At 34.5% G+C, this 21187-nt stretch overlaps 2 protein-coding genes and 1 long non-coding RNA gene across 4 annotated transcripts in view; 2 read left to right on the top strand and 1 right to left on the bottom strand.

The window, feature by feature from the left end:
• Positions 1-7722, bottom strand: part of LOC106087333 (uncharacterized) — a 133299-nt gene extending 125577 nt beyond the window's left edge. For both annotated transcript variants that reach the window (XM_059362627.1, XM_059362629.1), the window contains exon 1: positions 7631-7722. The gene's annotated coding sequence lies outside the window, so the exon portion shown is untranslated. The remainder of the gene's footprint in view (positions 1-7630) is intronic.
• Positions 6720-17177, top strand: LOC106087317 (putative defense protein 3). The gene is made up of 4 exons (XM_059362630.1): positions 6720-6748; positions 6831-7206; positions 7271-7490; positions 16713-17177. The coding sequence occupies exons 2-4, from the start codon at positions 6987-6989 to the stop codon at positions 16780-16782; spliced, it is 510 nt and encodes a 169-aa protein (XP_059218613.1). The 5' UTR covers positions 6720-6748; positions 6831-6986; the 3' UTR covers positions 16783-17177.
• A 3270-nt stretch (positions 17178-20447) lies between these two features.
• On the top strand, positions 20448-21187 carry LOC106087318 (uncharacterized). Its single transcript, XR_001221254.2, has 3 exons — positions 20448-20625; positions 20680-20934; positions 21018-21187. It is a non-coding gene; the product is annotated as an uncharacterized LOC106087318 (long non-coding RNA).

Below are 21187 nucleotides of genomic sequence, written 5' to 3'. Positions count from 1 at the left end.
ACAGCCTATCAGGTGATCTCTATAATATCCTGCTGCAGAAGATTAAACAATTATGCAGGTGTGATTAGCCATAGCACACTGCTCACAAGAGAACATATGCTACTCGCCTATGTCGACGACATCGAAATTAAGGTTCGGTAGCCGGAAGAGGCAATTGAACATGAAAAAAGTTGGAAATAACAACTTTAAAATAGTCAGCAACTTTATCAACCTCGGCACCGCCGTAACCGAAACAAATGACACCAGTTTTGAAATAAAATTAAGGATAATATTGACTAACAGATGCTAATTTCTCAACTGACGAAAAAACGAAAATTACACTATAAAAGATACTAGAACTACCCCCCTGTTGTATGGGGGGTAGTTCTAGTACCGAAGCATGGGTACTTGCGAAAAATGGAGAAAAATCCTTCGTAAAATATATGGACCAGTTTGTGTTAATGGAGAATATAGGCATCGTATGAACTACGAGCTGTATGACGACGATAGCATAGTTAAACGCATCAAAATACAACGGTTGCGTTGGCTAGGCTATTCTATTCTACGTTTGGCCAATGGGATAAATGTACATCATACTTGACTCAGGACCGGAATTGGCAAGGATGTAATTTCAGCGAAATCGGATAGTTAATACTCCTTTTATGGACTAAAGTCCCTAAATCGGTCTATATGACAGCTATATCTAAATATAGTCCACTTTGAGCAGCTCACTGTTGTAAATTTCAACCAAATCGGAAAATAAATGCGCTTTTAACGAGATTAAGACAATAAATCGTTATATTGATCTATATACCAGCTATATCCAGATGTGTCCGGATCTGGAGCATATTTGCATGGCATGACAAAAAGCTTAAAACAACTCACTGTTCAAAATGTCGGCACAATCGAATAGTAAATGCGAGACATATGGGCTTAAGCTATATATAAATATGGGCCGATCATTGCCATATTCAGGACAGACATCAAGAGTCTTAATACAACTCACTCACTGTTTCAAATTTCAGCACAATCGGATAATAAATGCAGCTTTTATGGCCTAAGACCCTAAATCGGCAAATCGGTCTATATGGCAGCTATATCGAAACATGGTCCGATCTGAAATGTCGGGTCGGATCACGGTAGGTTAAAAAAGGCCACTGATCCTAATTTCAGCAAAATCGGATAATCCATGCGCCATTTATGGGCTTAAGACCCTAAATCACAAGATCGATCTAATTGGCAGATATATCCAAATATGATTCGATTAAGCCCGTTCAAGAACTTAGCCTGTGTATTAGCACTTATTTTGGCTATGTGTGTATTTTTGGAAATGTGTGGTTCTTGAAATTTGATTTCAAATACGCATTTAATCGTTTGTTTTTTTTTAGGGCGACTTATGTCAAAATTATACAAACCATTAAAAAACAAAAATTTTCTCCAAATCAAACTCTTAGGATTCAAATTTTTAAAAACTATTTTAGTGTCTTGTTGCATTTTAAGATTTGTATAATTAAAAAAATGTATGGCGTTAGAATTTGGACTACAGCCACGAATTTATGATTAAGGCATTAAATCAAAAGGCAAAAGGCACAAAATGTTTTTTTTAGCAATAAAAACATAATAACTGAAGAAATTTATTTTATTCTTTGAATAAAACAAATTTCATTTTGAAAAAAATTAACCTCACTTTTCAACACAACTTTGGGACTAGGTCATTTCCCATTTGCATTGGTAAGTCTACATATTCATTAATTTTATATGTAAACGGCAAGCGATAACACAAACTTCTTCATCTGTTGCCTAAGCCGCACTGAATAATGTTCGTGGTTTGCTTTTATTTCTGCTGTTTAAAGAGAGCAGATTCCCCAGAGAGAAAAAGCACGAGGCACCGATTTGTTCACTATTGAAGTACAACCCAAAACACAAAGAGTGAGAGTAATCTCTTAACTACTTTCCAAGATTTCTCAAAAAATAATTAGTGTCGACGAAAGCAGAGACGATGCTGTTTGTTCTAATAACAGACAATTGTATTTGCTTTCCTTTAGCCTAAAGCAAGCTAAAAGTAACAGCTGATAACTGACAGAATAAAGAATCCAATTACAGAGTCACAAGCTGTGAAAAAAATTGTCAACGCCGACTATATGAAAATCCGCAATTACTTTTTGGGCAACCCAATAATAATAGACATTTGTATTTGCTTTCCTTTAGCCTAGTTGGTAGCACATCTGCCTAGCATTAGAAAGGACCGGCAGGTCTGTGGTAAGTTATTAAGCGGCAGTGTGGTCTCGTCAGCTCTGTGAACGCAGTGGAATAATATTCAGTTCTGTCAGAATGCCGCCCTCCGAGCTACGACGGGCTATCTCCTCAGTTCTCATATGGACCACCACCATCAGGAGACAAAGATCCTACCAGTGCGAAGACATTACTACATGCTGTCTAAGCAATACCTTTTGGACTGTTATTGCAGTGACCATCCAAATCATCATCTTGGAGATGATGATCCAAATCATCATCCAGAAGCCTTAAGGTAGATCTACTTGGTCTAGAGCGTGAGGTTCAGCGCTACAAGAAAGAACCTCTAGATCTTGCGGTAAAAAGCTACCGGGAAAATGTATTTGAGCCCCATATATCCATGGTCAGTAAATAAGTCCTGTTTGGAGGGTGGTTTGGGAAAGGGAAAGGTTGGTCCCGAAAGTGGATATCAATTTCGTGCTTTAATCCCAAATACCTATCATTTGAGTAAATAAGTAAATTAAGAAAAAAACTCATGAGAGCCATTCGGGATAGAAAAGTACATCAATGAAAGATCTGTGGTACTAGAGCACAGTTTTCGCCTTAAAATTAACAGGAAGGCCCAGAGGATCTTTGAAGTTTTTGTTTCTCATGTGGCAGCTTTGTAATATGATATTGAAAGTATATAATCAATACGATAAACAAATCAATTAATGTGGGTCTGATTGTTGATAGAAAAAGAACCCGTAGCACTGAATGTCTTGATCAACAGCCTAAAAATTATGACATATATAAAAAATGCTGTTCTTTTAAGTGACTCTTATTTATATACAATTTTTCACAAACAAACTGAAAACATTACGCAACTATAATTGTAAAATTGTTAACCAATCGATCGAAACTCAGGTTTTGACGGAAAAGATGTCCAATTAAAATTGAATCCAACTGTTGTCGTATATGTTTATAATTTCCTTCATGTCTTTATAAGTCTTTAAGTTTTCCTCATTTATTGAAGATAAAATAAGAAAAGGAGGTATAAATACAAATCACAAACACGAAAACATTTCTACGCTATTGCAGTTGTAAACTTTTTTCTTCCCTCTAATTGATGTCAAATGACCCAGCGGCTAACGTAAGTTGTTAATTGTTTATTTTCTTGTTAATTGTTTATTTTCTAGAACATTTTTTATAAAAGAAACTTTTTGGCTTAAAGAAACTGTTTGTAAATTTTCGTTTAAAACAACAATTTTATCTTTTTTTATCTTTTGAAAAAAATTACATTGTTGTTTGGTCTTTGAAAAAGTCGCATTAAACCATTAACGACGAAAAATACCCAAAAAAAGATCTGCCATAAAAAAATTCTATCTCGAATTAGGAAAGAGGTATCGTAATGAAATTTGGATTACAATTGCAACAATTTTTCGCCCTATGTTTGTCGAAAGTCGGCAATTTTTTATATCCCAAAAATCAAACAAATAAATTTCTCAAAATTCTTAAGAACCAGATTTCTGGAATCCGCTTTAATGTATTGTTGCATTTGATAGTTTCTATATTAAAAAAATAAATTTATGGCTATAACCCTACTTCTTTTGACAGACAGCAGGTGCGATTTTATGCCAAAATCATTAAATCCAGCTTTTTTCGCTAAATGGTCATAAAATATTGAGAAAATATTTTTTTGCAATTTGTTGAGGCTTACGAACTAAATAGATTTTTCTTTTCTCAAAAACTTTTTAAAAAATTGCTACGTCAATATAATTTCTCTAAATTAAGAAAATACATGATTTCATCAAAATAGGACATCGGAATCGAGGGTCAGGCAAATGGGTGAAAATTTTTTATTAAATTTTGTCAATAGAAAGAATTTTAGGAAATATTTTTTGGACAGATAAGTAAGCATAACAAAAAAACTTAAAAATTCGTTCAAAATGTAGTGTCGAAAAATGCAATTTTTGGCTTTAAAAAGATAATCTCGAAGTTAGGTTGTCTTCAGAGAGGTTTTCGCTGAAATTCGGACCCAAAAAAAAATTCATTAAAACTTAGTCTTTGCAAATTTGCAAATTTTGCCCATGAACATTCCACCAAGGAAAAGGGGCAAACTTCTCACATATCAATGAGTGCAGTCCGAACGGCGTGGTGCAATGAGACACCTCTTTGGAGAGAAGTTTTACTTGGCATAGTACCTCACAAATGTTGCCAGCATTAGGAGGGGAAAAACCACCGCTGAAAATTTTTTCTGATGGTCTCGCCAGGATTCGAACCCAGGCGTTCAGCGTCATGGGCGGACATGCTAACCTCTGCGCTACGGTGGCCTCCGACTTAGTCTTTAGAAAAAGGATTATTTCATCTTTTTGGGTGGTTATTTCGTTTGCTTAAAAATATTATTTTTATCGAGACATTACTAAATTTATTACCAGAAATATAGGTTCAATTTGTTTTCGAGTCTATAAAAAGGCATTGGAGTAATATTATTATCAATTTAAAGTTAAACCTGAAGCGATTGTGTAATTTTAAATCATTGCCGGTAGACGCAGAAGGAGCAAATTGCTGAATATTTGTATTTGTTAGATCATTATTATGAGTGCTATGTGGAAAAGTCCAAAATTCGTGTTTTTTTAAATGATTTAAGAAAATTCAATTTAAGTTAAACGAAACGAAAATGAAGCATATAAAATTAGTACAAAAAATAATATGTTATTATAATGTAGATGTACATAAGAGAAAATTTAGAATACAATATCATAAGATGATTTCGATAGAATAAATCATCTTATGATATTGTATTAGAACTTTTAATTGTAATTTATTATGACACCACACTTTATAAACAAATAAATAAAAACTTTTTTTATAATTTAATACCTGTTCCGCCACATTTTTTAGCGTTGGGTCTATCTTTCCTTATGCATATTAAAATAAGATGTGCTATATTTTGTGCTAAATTTGAAATTTGTATACATGTTGTGGACATATTTAACGATTATGTTGATCAAAATATCACATAAAAGTACACAAATTGTATTTTGAAATAGGCGACCATATTTTGTTAAAGTTCTCAACAATCTTAACGCGCTGTTTAGCTATCCACGTTGAATTTGTTAATTACTGAAACAAAAATACAAGTAAAAGTAGCTACTTTTTTAAATTCAAACTTTTATTAGTTGAAATTGCAAACTAGGTGGTTTGTCGGTTGAGCAGTGGAATGCGATCAATATTTTAGCTGTTTCATAGTTGGGTTAGGTTGAAAAGAGGGTGCGGATATTAATACATAATGGACATACACCTAAGCCAGTAACCGGCGCCAGTAACTTGTTGTGCGCTCTAAATACTACAACAGCCCTACACATTCGATCACTTGCCCTACACATTCAATCACTTGCCGCACCGATTTTGCAGTGAGCTCGTAGTCCTATGTGTCCCGTTATGATACTGAAAGCAAAACTGACCCCTTCTTACTTCCTTTCAAACAACAGATTCGTCTTTTCACGATTCGGATCTCCCCATAGGTGCGAACAGTTTGCAAAAATAACAGCTACACAGTGGCGTGGTCTGAGTTTTTTGGTTGCAAAAATCATATCCCATCATATCATTTTGAACCCAATAAGATAATTGAATTATTTAAACAGCATATAATAGATTAGTGTTCAGCCTATGAAATGAATGTTTGGAAAGGGTGCTATGCCTTGTAGGCGCTAAAATATGCTCATCAAAGTCAAAATTTGTCCAAAAAAGGTAACTAAGTGGAGAACAAATGTTTTTTCTTTCAATTGTCGATTTTTTCTTAATTTTAACATATTAAAGCGGTAAACTTTAATATGTTAAAATTATTAACCAAACATAAAAAAATCAAATATTTTTTTCAGTTTTCATCACAATTCGTAATAAAATTTTTTTTTTGAAATTTTGAGTTAAGAACTGTATAACTTTTGGTAGGAAAGGACAATCTGCATAAACGATTTTTCAATCGCGAATTCAGATTTGCAAACTGTGAAGAAATAGTCCCATAATTTCAAAAATACCGACTGAAATCTTCAAAAAAAAACTTCAAAATTCCAATATTTTATGGTAGATATTGTAGATATTCCAGACATGAATAAATTAAAGGATTTTACGAGTTCTCTCTTTTGCAAAAATTATCATGGCGATCGACCTTTAAATGATTATTTGGCAGCATATCAACATTTGAAATGCTCAAGATGTCCAACCACCGCTGTAAACTTTTTTCTGATGGTCTCGCCTGGATTCGAACCCAGGCGTTCAGCGTCATAGGCAGACATGCTAACCTCTGCCCTACGGTGGCTTTTCCCTTTTTAAGCAGTCGAAAACTAGCCGCTATTTTGAATAACAAATTTCGTCGAGTTTAAAATCTACATTGGCTTGAGTATTAATAACCCCACATTGGGAAATTGTTTTCTTCAGATCAGTTTAAAACATATCACTGTACACCGTTACTAACCTTAATCCTACTAAAAAATGTGCTGTTGCCTAATGAAAATATAAACCTCTAGTTACTTTGCATACCACCCTCGTTGCATTGGTAAGTGACTTGGCTTGGAAGTTAAAGCTCATTACTAACGTTCGATTGGTTATTTTTTGGGATTTTCTTCAATACGACAAAGCTTAAGTGCTCCAACGTTTATAGTTTATAAAAGAGCAAGCCTGAAGGTAAACTAAAAAGATTTTAAACAACAATTTCCGTCAAATCACATCGCCGAATCTTACTACCGGCAAGCTTGTATTGAGCTGAGCAACGTTCTTAGACACAAGAAAAGAGCATGTCATTTCATGGCAACCAGATTGTCTTGGCCGTGTTGTTAGTGTTCTTATTCGTGGCCACAATAGCAGCTTTTCCCGATGGGGCTCCATCAGACACATGTGTAAAGAAACGTCCCAACCAGCCCAATCATGGCCAGGCCAGATCCCAGCCACTTGAGCATAATCCCTATAACGTGGTGGCCGACACTGAAACATACCACCCAGGCCAAGAAGTATCAGGTAAGTGTTTGTCCAAGAGTAGCATGCGTGACAAAAATTCTAAATTTTGGAATCTCGCCCACAGTGGTCATATATCCCCATACTAAACAGGAGTTGTTCCGTGGTTTTTTCATACAAGCACGGGATGCCGATTCAAATGAATGGATCGGCGAATGGCTACACAGTGAGAACACCAATACCATTCCAGAATGTTCTGCTATAACACACGGCGACAATCGCGACAAACTCGCCGCCAAACTTATATGGAAAGCTCCCCAAAATAAGCGCGGTCGAGTTTACTTCACGTAAGTTCAACCCCTTACCTCTCTCTCTCTCCTTCTAAATGTTCACGCCATAGGACTGAAGCATCCCACCAATTATTTCAAATATCACTTTCAATATACATACACACATACTTATGTGGACAGGACGGACACGGACTTACCCATTGGCTGCTTATCACTTCAATTCGCTTTAATTGCCTTCCATTTTCGCAAGTCAGTTTGCCACAATACCCCGCCGTCCGCGTCAAGAGTGAAGATTTTGCAACAAGTACGTTGATGTTGGACCGGACCACTACGCCAAACTGGTTATGTCGACATTTGCGTTTTACCTGCCATTTGTGTTTTCGCTACGCAAACATTGAGTTTTCGAAAAGTAGCTGACTAGTTGAGTAACGGCCAGACGAGCGTACGCGTCAAACTCATGTGGGGTCTCTGCTAACAGAAATGGGTTACAAAGCCACTCTACACAAAGTTTGTGTGTCAAATGCTCACAAAACCTGTTCTAAAACCCCTAATAGGCTTTTCTTTATTATACTCACCTCGAAAGGATGGGGTAATACTCATCCTTTCATTTTCCATCCAAGTTGGAAAATTGTGAAAAAATAGGTACTTTATGCATAGAGAATTTAAAAGAAGTCATTATTATTTATTTTTTTTTTTTTTTTTTTTTGATAATCCTACATTTATGAAGTATACCCAATCAATAGAAAAAATAAAATATTACCTAGTTTCGAAGTATTATACTTGTTTTTTCGAAAATAGGTCAACTTTGAACGGTAATATCTTCAAAACCAAAAATCTAACATTTCTATTGGTACCATTTTTGAAATCGTTGGAAAGTTTTTCGTAAGATAGTTTTTTTTTTCAAAATTTCGTAGACGCACATAAAATGTTTGATCTTTGCCAGATTTTGATTTTTGTAAAGTAAAATTTTAATTTTTGTAAGGTAAACAGCTCAACCATAAGTTTTATTAGTAAAAATTGCAGAGTGAAAAGTTCGCAAATATAGCAATCAAATCTGCTTTTCTCTTTTTAACCAATCGAAAACCAGTACCTATTTTGAATAAAAAATTTCGTCGAGTGTTGCAAACGGAATAACGACTAAGTACTCCCCCATCCTTTGGAGATGAGGTGAGATATAATTTAAAATTATCTGAAGAAAACAAATGCCCAATTCTTGATCTTTGTAACATTATACCTTGAATTGTCCATGCCAGTCCGTCTGTCTGCTGAAATCGCGCTACAGTCGGTCCCACATTTCAACAATTGTGTTGCTATCAACAAAAGAGCCAGACAGATTGGCCATATTAACTACTCTTGTTTTGTCGTTTTGTGTTAGAAAACATCCTCCAAAGACTCAAGAAGTCAAATTTGAAGATCGGTTTTAACGGCAGCTATATCAGGTAATGGACCAATTTGAACCATACTTGGTACAGCTATTCTAGGTCATAGAAAAATTGGCAATTGGAAAATTTTTTAAGCTCAAGAAGTCTAATCGGCATATAGCTTTAAATGGTAGCTATATCTAAACATGGACCGATTTGGCCCATTTATAATCTCAACCGAAGTACATTAACAGCGAGTATTTGCAAAATTTCGCACCGCTCGCGACTTTTTTGTGTCGACTCACGTTCACGCAGGCTCACGAGACAAACATTTTAATCACGCACGACTCACGAGACACTTGCACGACTCACGAAAAACTCAAGATTGAACAAATATTTTCCCATGAAGCTAAAATTTGTTTCCATGTGTCCTAAATCATATGGTATTTTAATGTACGAAAAATTGATACTAACGGTATTGATAGTAAAGTTATCCCAATAACAATAACGTATGGTACACGCAAAAAATAATTCATTTGACATAGAGGACATTTTCACCAAGTAAACTTCTTTTCTTAAAACGTCGGACTTTGTTTACAATAAAATTACATATTTTTGCGATAAATTCTTGCAAGAATTTGTGACGAATGTACATTTTTTGCCCTGAAAGTACCTTTAATTATTGATATATAGAACATGCTATTGGGGATTTCCGGTACTTGGTCGAAGCACCTTTGCAATTAAAGAGTTTTTAGATTTACAACAAAAGGAAGGTCCTTTTACTGTAAACGAAGCTTTTAAAAGCTTTACGATGAACAAAGTTAGCTACGTTCAATAATACTACTTTTTTTGCCTTTAGTTCGATATGTTGAAACGAAACGTTACACTGTTACAATAAAAGCAAAACTTTATGATAGAAGTATTTTGTTTGTCGTAAAAATTTCCCGAACTTTACTCTTTTGAGTATTTTGACGATGTTAAGCATTATAAATACCATACAGTATTGTTTTAGCATTAATTCACGGTATTCTTTTACTTTCAGTACCATTGATACCACACGGCATCAATTTTTCTTTAGGTGTAGACAGAAATTATTTTACATCTTACAAACTTTTCAAAAAGTAACAATGTGCCTCAATTCGTACGTTAAAATACCGTAAATTTGAGACGCACAGAAAAAATTTTATTTGTTATTATTTTCGCTCTTAACGTTAGTGGTGATTTTCTCGTGAGTGTCTTGTAAATGATGAATTTCTCGGGAGTCGCGATTAGTGTCGTGAACATAATTTCGCTGCCTACACCCAGAGCAAAATTGACACCAAACGTGCTCATTTCAGTACTATACAGTATTGATAGTTAAGCAACACCAATACCGTATGGTTTGCCCGAAATATGAAATGTTTAGTACCCTTTGGTGCTATTCTTATAACCGAACTGGCGTTGGTGTTAATACCGAACTGTTTTGGTCTTAGTACCAAATCGTTATTGGTTTTAGTACCAATATTCCACGCCCTAATGAACTTCAACAAAACACCATCGAAAACAATTTCATTTTATTTCGATTATTTATGTTAATAATTACAAGTAAATAATAGCAACAAACTAATTTTACACCCACCTTGAATACAAATTAAGCCAATCCCATGGCTATGCGTACCGGATTGACCCAATGAAGTCCTTCATCGGCAAGAGCTGCCGCCTCAGTGTACAACACACTGCTACAACAACAACAACAAATTCAGCAATTAATTCCATATCCATTCCCAGAAGTGATTATCATATGAATACACCAAAACGCATCGTTTACCCGGCAAAAGAATTTTTCATGTTTTTGGTATACATAGATAACTTCCATAGTGTTTCCCTTTCGTTCGCACGTAAATCGTATTAAAATTTTTTAGTAAATTCAAACAACCTTTTTATAATGGCGTCAATATTTTATGTACAAAGCTGAATTACACTTTTGCCGCTATGACATAACCTTATAACCTCGTTCGTCTGGAATCATAGTGATACCAAATGGTGTTAAAAATACTTGCTAATAACGCGAATAAAATAATAATGCCAGCCGGTATTGTCGAAACCGTCCTTTTCTATCAGGGCGAAGAAAGTCTCTCACAAAGATGACATCCTTTGAGATTGTGCTATTTTAATTTTTAATGATGTCCAATATTTAAACACGTTTTTACGCACACAAATCGTGTTAAAACATTTTATTAAATTAAAACAAATGTTTTATAACTACAAGGCTGAACAACACTTTTGAGGCGATGAAAAGAGTACAAATGTCACATCCGTCAGTCTGTTAAATTGATACCAAATGGTATTAAAAATATTTTTCAATAACGCAAATGAAATAATACCAGGAGGTATTGACAAAGAATCGTACAAATTTCTATCTGTGTAAAGTGCTTTTTTTCCGTGAACATTCCATTATGGAACAGGGACAAACTTCTCACATATTAATGATTAATGTGTGATTAAAGTTTAAGCTCAATGATAAGGAGCCTACTTCTTATAGCCGAGTCCGAACGGCGTGGCGCAGTGCGACACCTCTTTGGGCTGAAGTTTTTACATGGCTGCCATACTACTGAGACTTTTGTAGGGTTTCAACCTTTGAGCGAAGTGGATTCGATGTCAGACGGCGGGGTTCAGCCGTCGACGTTTTCATCGGCTCGGCTTAGTTTGAGCCGCCGATCTCAGCAAAAAAAAATCGATTGAGCCGAAATAATAATACTAAAATCAAAACAGCGATAAATCATCAAAAATGCTAATTTATACAGCCGCCGAGTTTATCGGCTCTGCCCCAGCCGCCGACGAGAATCTTTGGCTTCGTTTACTGGCTTAAACAACTATGAACCAAGCACATAGTTTTTACATGGCTGCCATACCACTGAGATTTTTGTAGGGTTTCAACCTTTGAACGAAGTGAATTCGACATCAGACGGCGGGGTTCAGCCGTCGACGTTTTCATCGGCTCGACTTAGTTTGAGCCACCGATCTCAGCAAAAAAAATCGATTGAGCCGAAATAATAATACTAAAATCAAAACAGCGATAAATCATCAAAAATGCTAATTTATACAGCCGCCGAGTTTATCGGCTCTGCCCCAGCCGCCGACGAGAATCCTTGGCTTCGTTTACTGGCTTAAACAACTGTGAGCCACGCACATAGTTTTTACATGGCTGCCATACCACTGAGATTTTTGTAGGGTTTCAACCTTTGAACGAAGTGAATTCGATATCAGACGGCGGGGTTCAGCCGTCGATGTTTTCATCGTCTCGGCTTAGTTTGAGCCGCCGATCTCAGCAAAAAAAATCGATTGAGCCGAAATAATAATACTAAAATCAAAACAGCGATAAATCATCAAAAATGCTAATTTATACAGCCGCCGAGTTTATCGGCTCTGCCCCAGCCGCCGACGAGAATCCTTGGCTTCGTTTACTGGCTTAAACAACTGTGAACCACGCACATAGTTTTTACATGGTTGCCATACCACTGAGATTTTTGTAGGGTTTCAACCTTTGAACGAAGTGGATTCGATGTCAGACGGCGGAGTTCAGCCGTCGACGTTTTCATCGGCTCGGCTTAGTTTGAGCCGCCGATCTCAGCAAAAAAATCGATTGAGCCGAAATAATAATACAAAAATCAAAACAGCGATAAATCATCAAAAATGCTAATTTATACAGACGGCGAGTTTATCGGCTCTGCCCCAGCCGCCGACGAGAATCCTTGGCTTCGTTTACTGGCTTAAACAACTGTGAACCACGCACATAGTACCAGTCTTAACCCATTAACACCTAACCCTCAATTCCCTTGTCCGAATTTGATGAAATCAGCAATATAGGACGAAACAGATTGAGCGCGTTGAGCTTTGTTTTTGAGAGTGCAGCATTGCAAAAATGCAACTCTGCACACAAATCCCACAAATTTTCAACTTTGATGCTTAAAAGCGAGCGTAATTCTATGCTGTCACACGTGAAGTAATGCTTTTAGTCGTCAAGGTTAAAAATTTTTTAACTTTTGCTAGTTGCTTTTTTTACTTTTATTTACAGACGCTTATCAACGCACTAATTTTGTTTAGGCCTTAGGAATGTTCGTACTCAAAAATTTTGCACAAACTCTGAAATTCGTCTTACGCCTGACCCTCAATTCCCTTGTCCAAATTTGATGCAATCAACAATCGTGTACTCAAAAATTTGCAAAAATTTTTACTGAAAGTCGTTCAAGAGAGCGAAAAACATTTGGAGGATTTTATAAATGAGAGATTGGAAATTTCTGCAGGAGGTTTTCCCAGCAGTAATTTCTTACTCACTCTCTTACGCGAACCCACCTAATATAATGCAGCAATCGGTAAACAAAAAACAGCTGATCTGTTTTAATTTATCGGTTCGATAAGTCTCTAACAGGCAGCCATTTAGCGGGAGAGGTTTATCGATAGGATAAGCAATATGCATTTATGCTAATACATTTATATATGTTTATAAAGAAAAACAAATTCTGGTTAACGAATTTTTTTTTCTGAATAAAAATATCGAACCGATAAAATATAACCGGAGAATGAGAAACCGCCTCTTTCAATATTTCTAATATATTTTTCATTGAGACAATATCTGATTTATTTCTGTAATGACAACCACGTTAGATACATATAGCTCCCATATAAATATATAGTAAAAATACACCAAGCGGTGAAAAACCTTGCCCTTCTTAAAAACTAATGAAAGTTGTCCTTACAAGTGAGAGAGCTTATACACATAAACACTTAACTTCTTGCATTATAGAAGGGCTAAAAGTCAGCATTTTGTCAGCCAAAGAAAATGTCACGGCCCGGCCGAACTTAGAACGTTTTTGCTTGTTTCATTTTCTTTTGTAAATAGGATATGATTAGGTGTGTTTTAAGTGAAATTTGAACAATATACATCAACATAAACGGGTGCTAATGAACTTCATGACAGGTATTTTTTTTAGAAGGCGTTATTTAAACACTTTTTCAGTAGGGCTTATATAAGTGCTAATTGTGGAAGAAGGTGTTGCCCTGTTCGCCAATGACACGCCGAGTAAAGATGAAAGCGAGCGCGTATGGCTTTGAAATGCCTCCAGACTTCTTTGCAGGCATTTTAAAAAGCCTGGTGCACACCTCTTTCTGCCGCGGGGATAATATATCGGGCATGAGTTTATATGACATCTATAAACACATGCCTCCCTTGTACTCATATAGACATATCAGGATTCACTAATAGAAGGTTAGGTCACATGCAAAAACACAAAGTGGATAGGCCCCATAAACATCATTAAGGATGTCAAATCTGACGATTGAAAATGTCATCATATAGGAGAAAACGTAAACAAAGAATGAATGTAAAAAGAGAACAAGTTGACATCCTCAATGCCAAGTACTGCCAAATATTAAAAAAAAAGTATATCGGCTGATCGATTGGCTTAACCTTATTCAGTGAATCCTGTAGCCATATAAGGCATATTTATTTTTTCAATCTTTGACGTATAATTTTCCTTTTTGGAGTCCTCCGTAGCTCAGAGGTTAGCATGTCCGCCTATGACGCTGAACAGCTGGGTTCGAATCCTGACGAGGTCAGCGGAAAAAAAATTCCTCCTGCTGGCAACATTTGGGAGGTACTATGCCATGTCAAACTTTTCTCCAAAGAGGTGTCGCACTGCAGCACGCCGTTCGGACTTGGCTATAAAAAGGAGGCCCCTTATCATTGAGCTTTAACTGGAATCGGACTGCACTCATTGATATGGGAAAAGTTTGCCCCTGATTGTTACAGGAATGTGAATGAGCGAAACTTTTAATTTGCGTAATTTCCCTTAGTAATGAATATTGAAATTAATGATAAATTGATATAATCAAATTGATTGAAATTGAAATTGATATTACCATTTTTTGCATTATTACTGCAAATCGGATGAACATATATATGGAAGCTATATCTAAATCTGAACCGATTATTTCCAACTTCGATAGGCTTCGTCTCTGGCCCGAAAAACATGCCTGTGCCAAATTTGAAGACGATCGGATGAAAACTGCGACCTGTAGTTTGTACACAAATTAACATCGACAGACGGGCATAGCTAAATCGAATCAGAAAGTCATTCTGGGTTAGTATATAGGAAGGAAGTGTTTGACAATTCCAACCCCTATAGCGAAGGTAAAACAAGAGAAATTACTTGTGAGCATGTGTATCACATAAGCCAGATCCCAAAAAATGATCCATACTCAAGTGTACTGCGAAGAAGAGAAATGTAAAAGGTCTTAGTAACTTTAGCATCAATAAATTCTTTACTCCATCCTTCCATGACTCCAAGAGAGCTTAATGGTTTATTTACCACCATGGATATACATATATTGCCTAAGAGTCTACTAGAGTACCAGCGTCAAGAAAAGATCCTACAGCATCAAGATCATCTAGATAATAACTTCTTGACAAATGTACTGCTCTCTAAAAAGACGTTACTTTACATTTTAAAATGTTAAGTTGCATTAGATATTTAAGTAGAAAACGAGTAAAATCGTTCGAAACCTCTGTATTGTGAATAATGTACCTCCTGATTGAAAGAGAATTTTTGAAATTCAAGATAACAGACATTAAAAATTTTAAAGGGTGATTTTTTTGAGGTTAGGATTTTCATGCATTAGTATTTGACAGATCACGTGGGATTTCAGACATGGTGTCAAAGAGAAAGATGCTCAGTATGCTTTGACATTTCATCATGAATAGACTTACTAACGAGCAACGCTTGCAAATCATTGAATTTTATTACCAAAACCAGTGTTCGGTTCGAAATGTGTTCATTCACCGTAACGTTGCGTCCAACAGCATCTTTGAAAAAATACGGTCCAATGATTCCACCAGCGTACAAACCACACCAAACAGTGCATTTTTCGGGATGCATGGGCAGTTCTTGAACGGCTTCTGGTTGCTCTTCACTCCAAATGCGGCAATTTTGCTTATTTACGTAGCCATTCAACCAGAAATGAGCCTCATCGCTGAACGGTGAATGAACACATTTCGAACCGAACACTGATTTTGGTAATAAAATTCAATGATTTGCAAGCGTTGCTCGTTAGTAAGTCTATTCATGATGAAATGTCAAAGCATACTGAGCATCTTTCTCTTTGACACCATGTCTGAAATCCCACGTGATCTGTCAAATACTAATGCATGAAAATCCTAACCTCAAAAAAATCACCCTTTATAAACGTGGTATAATATTCATTTAATACGTGATGAAGCTTCATTCGATACGTAAGCGCACTCGATCACGTATGCGGAACCAGATTTCACAAAAATTGGCTTAGTATCAACAAATTGTACGTTCTCAATAAACATAGATAAATAGGATTTAACTTAATTTATTAAGATAGGTAAAGCCTCAACCTTATATAAGTGTAGACAGCGATTGAATTTACCAAAAACATTGCTCAGGCCGGTACATAAATCATCAGTCTGCCTCCCCTGCCCGAAGACATCATTAATAGGAGGAAAACAAATTAAATTTAAAGTATAAAACTTTTTCGGTTAAGCGATATTTCAATAAAGCGATTTTAATCACACCAAAAACTAACGGTTCTTTACACCAAGTTTCACTGTTCTTTACAAGCGACATTTTTCACTAAAGCGTATTTGATATTATGAGGTTCCGAATAACTGGGCAGGAATTTTTTAACTGGAGTAAAGTTGTCTTTTGGAATTTCTATTATAGGCAACAACACTAATGCTAATATTAAGTTTTTAGTTTTAGCAGTTTCTTGAGGGCGTTCATGGATCATATAGAAACTCAACCCCAAACCAAGTTTATTTGTCTTAAATTTCGTATATGGAAAAAAGTTGTTATTTTTTAACTTACAATGACGTTGTTTTTGGTTGTCTATATGTGTTTATATTACTCCATTTCAGGGGGACTGTTCTGCAGAGCTATGGCACTTTTTGGAGCGACATTATCGGAAAGGTACAACGTAGCCAATAGAACAATGATGCAGACCCCACGTTTTCCTGCTATCAATCACGTCCGATTTTAAAATTAAATCGAGCAATATTCACATCGAAAAAGCCTTTCCTATTGGTGCTCAAATAGAAAACTAATGGACGATAAATCGAAGATATTACCTGTTCAACGCACTTTTTAATAAACAATGTCATGATTTCCAACTAAAAACCAAAGTAAAAAAATAAAACTGAAATTTATACAATCTACGGATCGTCTTTTACACCTGATATATTGGAAAATATCTGTATTGAAAATAAAAAAATATCTTGGACATATTGCTTACCAGAGTCGATGCATCTCAAGACCCAACTAATAATTTTATGTAAAATTTTTAGAATATGAACTATTTTCAATAAAGTTATACAAAATTTCAATGAATGCTATTTAAATATAATATTTCAATGAAATTTTTTTTCTAAAGACAAAATTCAATGATTTTTTTTAAACAAAAATTGAATGACACTTTTTCTTAATACAATTTTTAATAAAAACTTTTTAAAATATAAATTATTTTCAATGAAGTTATACAAAATTTCAATAATTTTTTTCTAAATAAAAATTTCAATGAAACTTTTTCTAAAGACAATGTTTCATGAAATTTGTTTTAAAAACAATAATTAAAAAAAAAAATTTCTGCAAACAAAATTTCAATGAAATTTTTTCTAAAACAAAATTGCAATGAAATTTTTTCGAAAGGCAAAATTGCAATAAAATTTTTAATTTCTATTATAGGCAACAACACTAATGCTAATATTAAGTTTTTAGTTTTAGCAGTTTCTTGAGGGCGTTTATGGATCACATAGAAACTCAACCCCAAACCAAGTTTATTTGTCTTAAATTTCGTATATGGAAAAAAGTTGTTATTTTTTAACTTACAATGACATTGTTTTTGGTTGTCTATATGTATGTGTTTATATTACTCCATTTCAGGGGGACTGTTCTGCAGAGCTATGGCACTTTTTGGAGCGACATTATCGGAAAGGTACAACGTAGCCAATAGAACAATGATGCAGACCCCACGTTTTCCTGCTATCAATCATGTCCGATTTTAAAATTAAATCGAGCAATATTCACATCGAAAAAGCCTTTCCTATTGGTGCTCAAATAGAAAACTAATGGACGATAAATCGAAGATATTACCTGTTCAACGCACTTTTTAATAAACAATGTCATGATTTCCAACTAAAAACCAAAGTAAAAAAAATAAAATTGAAATTTATACAATCTACGGATTGTCTTTTACACCTGATATATAGGAAAATATCCGTATTGAAAATAAAAAAATATCTTGGACATATTGCTTACCAGAGTCGATGCATCTCATGAGCCAACTAATAATTTTATGTAAAATTTTTAGAATATGAACTATTTTCAATAAAGTTATACAAAATTTCAATGAATGCTATTTAAACATAATATTTCAATGAAATTTTTTTTCTAAAGACAAAATTCAATGATTTTTTTTAAACAAAAATTGAATGATACTTTTTCTTAATACAATTTTTAATAAAAACTTTTTAAAATATAAATTATTTTCAATGAAGTTATACAAAATTTCAATAATTTTTTTTCTAAATAAAAATTTCAATGAAATTTTTTCTAAAGACAATGTTTCATGAAATTTGTTTTAAAAACAATAATTAAAAAAAAAAAATCTGCAAACAAAATTTCAATGAAATTTTTTCTAAAACAAAATTGCAATGAAATTTTTTCGAAAGGCAAAATTGCAATAAAACTTTTAATAACTACTGATGATATTACTTGGTTAAAATTGAAATCGCGATAAGGGAAACCAATCAAATGCTTCTAATAACACACTTTTGCTGACTTTAAATAGAAAGCATTAAACAGTGGTCTAATTCCGGACAATATCCTGCAATGGAATCTCAATTTTTTATAACGACGAAATTGCGACAAATTTTTTCAAGGACAAAATGTCAATGTTTTTTTTTCAATACAGACAAGGTCATTCTTTTAAGGCAAAATTTCAATGACATTTTTACTTAAAACAAAATTTTAAATATAAATTTTTAATCAAAACAAAATTTTTACTAAAAACAGAAAACGGCAATGAAATTGTTTCTAAAAGCAAAATTTCGATAAAATTTTAATGAAATTATTCTACATCTAAATGAGAAACAAGACACGATTTCCATATACGAAATATCAATAAATAATTTAAACAAAAAACAGAAAGGCCTCCTGGATGAATTAAAACACCGCAAAATTGAAGTGCAATATAATCAACATTTATTTAAATATTTTTTTACTTAAATTTAAATATTTTTTGAAACTTTTTCTTTTTACACACGTTTTGCGCTAGATTTATTCGGTCTCTAAATAATTCATAAATCGGCGATTGTTTAGAATAGCAAGTTGGTTTTGTGATAGTGGTGGAGTAATTTGTTTCTTGCTGCGCTACAAAAGGAAAATACTCCTAGGGGTTGCCTTTTATATTTCGGGATTAGAGAAGAAATACAAATATTAATCATTGAAAATCGCTTTATTGTTTTTCAAAATATTCCCCATTATGATCTATACACTTTTGCATGCGTTTGAACCAATTGCCGAAGCACTTTTGCAACTCTGATTAAGGTATTCTGAACGCATCAACCGCTTCTTCAGGTGTCGAAAAACGTTGACTTCTCATTTTATATTTAACGTAAGGGAAAAAAAAGAAATCATTCGGTGCCAAGTCAGGACTATACGACGGATGACTCATCAAATCGATGTTTTTAATGCTCAAAAATGCAGTTGTTTGAGCCGATGTGTGAGAGCGTTATCGTGGTGAAGAGTGATCCGTCTTCGGCGGTTGGTTTGTGGTTGTGTACCACTCCGAATTGACTGTTCTGCGTTGTTCTAGAGGTACGATTACGACAGTCCAGTTTTTTCGAAAAAACAGGTAATCATTTGCTTGGAAGTGCTTCGTGCGCGAGCAACTTTTGTTGGATTTGGCTCATTTGGAAACACCCATACAATCGACTGCTGCTTACTTTCGGACTCATACACGTAGATCCACGATTCATCACCTGTCACAATGTCAGAGATCGACCAATCGACACGAGCCTTTTTTTGATCGATTGACAAATTGTGTGACATCCAACGCGAACAAATTTTTTTGATGGTCAAATGTTCATGCTATATTGAATGTATGCTGGTTCCACTAATGCCAAAAATTTAATTAAATTCATCGATGCACTGTTGTTGAGTCGTCGAAAGTTGTAAAAAATAATCACAAGAAAATGTTAACGATTTAATTCCATTTTTTGGGCGAGATGAATCTTTTAAGTTACGCTCATATGTCAAAACGTTCTGAAAACGTATAACATCGAAAATGTCAAGCTTCACGATGGAGCTGTCAGGGTTATCCAATCCCGAAATATAAAAGGCAACCCTCGTACTGGTGAATTTAATTTAATTTATTTCATAATCTGTTAGCCAAATTAAAATTGTCCAATTCGATTATATAGTCCAACAATATGAGCCATTATCACAACAATAGTTATTATTAATATTTCAGGAATAAATTTTAATTATTAAATACTTTATAAATAATTAAAGGTAAAAATTTTAACACGAACATGGAGTAGAAAAAACTAGCTTAGCAGCGCGATACAAACAAAACAAAAATTCTTATAAATCTGGTGATACTAATTCCTTTAATTTGATACATGACGAAGAAAATTGTCTGAATTCATAATCTATTCGGTTGTTCAAAACTTTATTTATCGAATTTGAACGTTGCATAATTAGAGTACGAAATGTGGGTAAATGTAACGAACAAGTTCTCTGAGAGACGCCAAATTCGAGTTTCGAAAAGAGGTATATCGGTTTCCTGTATTTTATAATTTTATAAAATAGCATAATAACTTTAAGGTCAACAAAATTATCGAAGGAGTTGCCTAAGAACTCAACCGTCAGTGGTGAAATATGGTCAGAAGATCTCAACTTTTAGACGTATCTAACGGTGCGGTTGACACATGTTTTAAGACGGTTTATGCTACCTATTCCAGTGCCGGAGTACACTTCTATACTATAAGTAATATGAGGCAACAGTAATGACTTCGCTATGTGCCTTTAAATGCCCAAGGGCAGAAAGTATGCCGTATTATACAGGAACGTAGCCAGGAGGTGAGAGATATAAATTTTTCCTAAAAAAATATTTCTAAAAATTGCATTATAATGTTTTTTTTTTCTAACGACAAATTTTTCAGTGATAAATTTTCGAAAGACAAACTTTTGCCCCGCCTACCCCGAAATTATTTTATAAAGCCAAAATTTCAATAAAATTTATTGAGCCTGATCAATGCATTTTACGACACTACATGTTAAAATTTTTTATGCTTTTATGTCCCTAATAAAAACAACAACAAAATGAAAAATC

The sequence above is a fragment of the Stomoxys calcitrans genome, chromosome 2 (genome assembly GCF_963082655.1).
Source record: "Stomoxys calcitrans chromosome 2, idStoCalc2.1, whole genome shotgun sequence".
NCBI classification, from domain to species: domain Eukaryota; kingdom Metazoa; phylum Arthropoda; class Insecta; order Diptera; family Muscidae; genus Stomoxys; species Stomoxys calcitrans.
Note: the sequence above shows the minus strand (reverse complement) of the source record. Positions and strands in the feature narration are given on the sequence as shown.

Excerpts from the sequence above, each read along its gene's own strand:
- LOC106087317 (XM_059362630.1), top strand. The coding sequence starts at position 6,987 with ATGTCATTTCATGGCAACCAGATTGTCTTGGCCGTGTTGTTAGTGTTC. Across the intron at positions 7,207-7,270 it reads CCCAGGCCAAGAAGTATCAG|TGGTCATATATCCCCATACT; the intron begins GTAAGTGTTTGT and ends TCTCGCCCACAG. Across the intron at positions 7,491-16,712 it reads CGCGGTCGAGTTTACTTCAC|GGGGACTGTTCTGCAGAGCT; the intron begins GTAAGTTCAACC and ends ACTCCATTTCAG.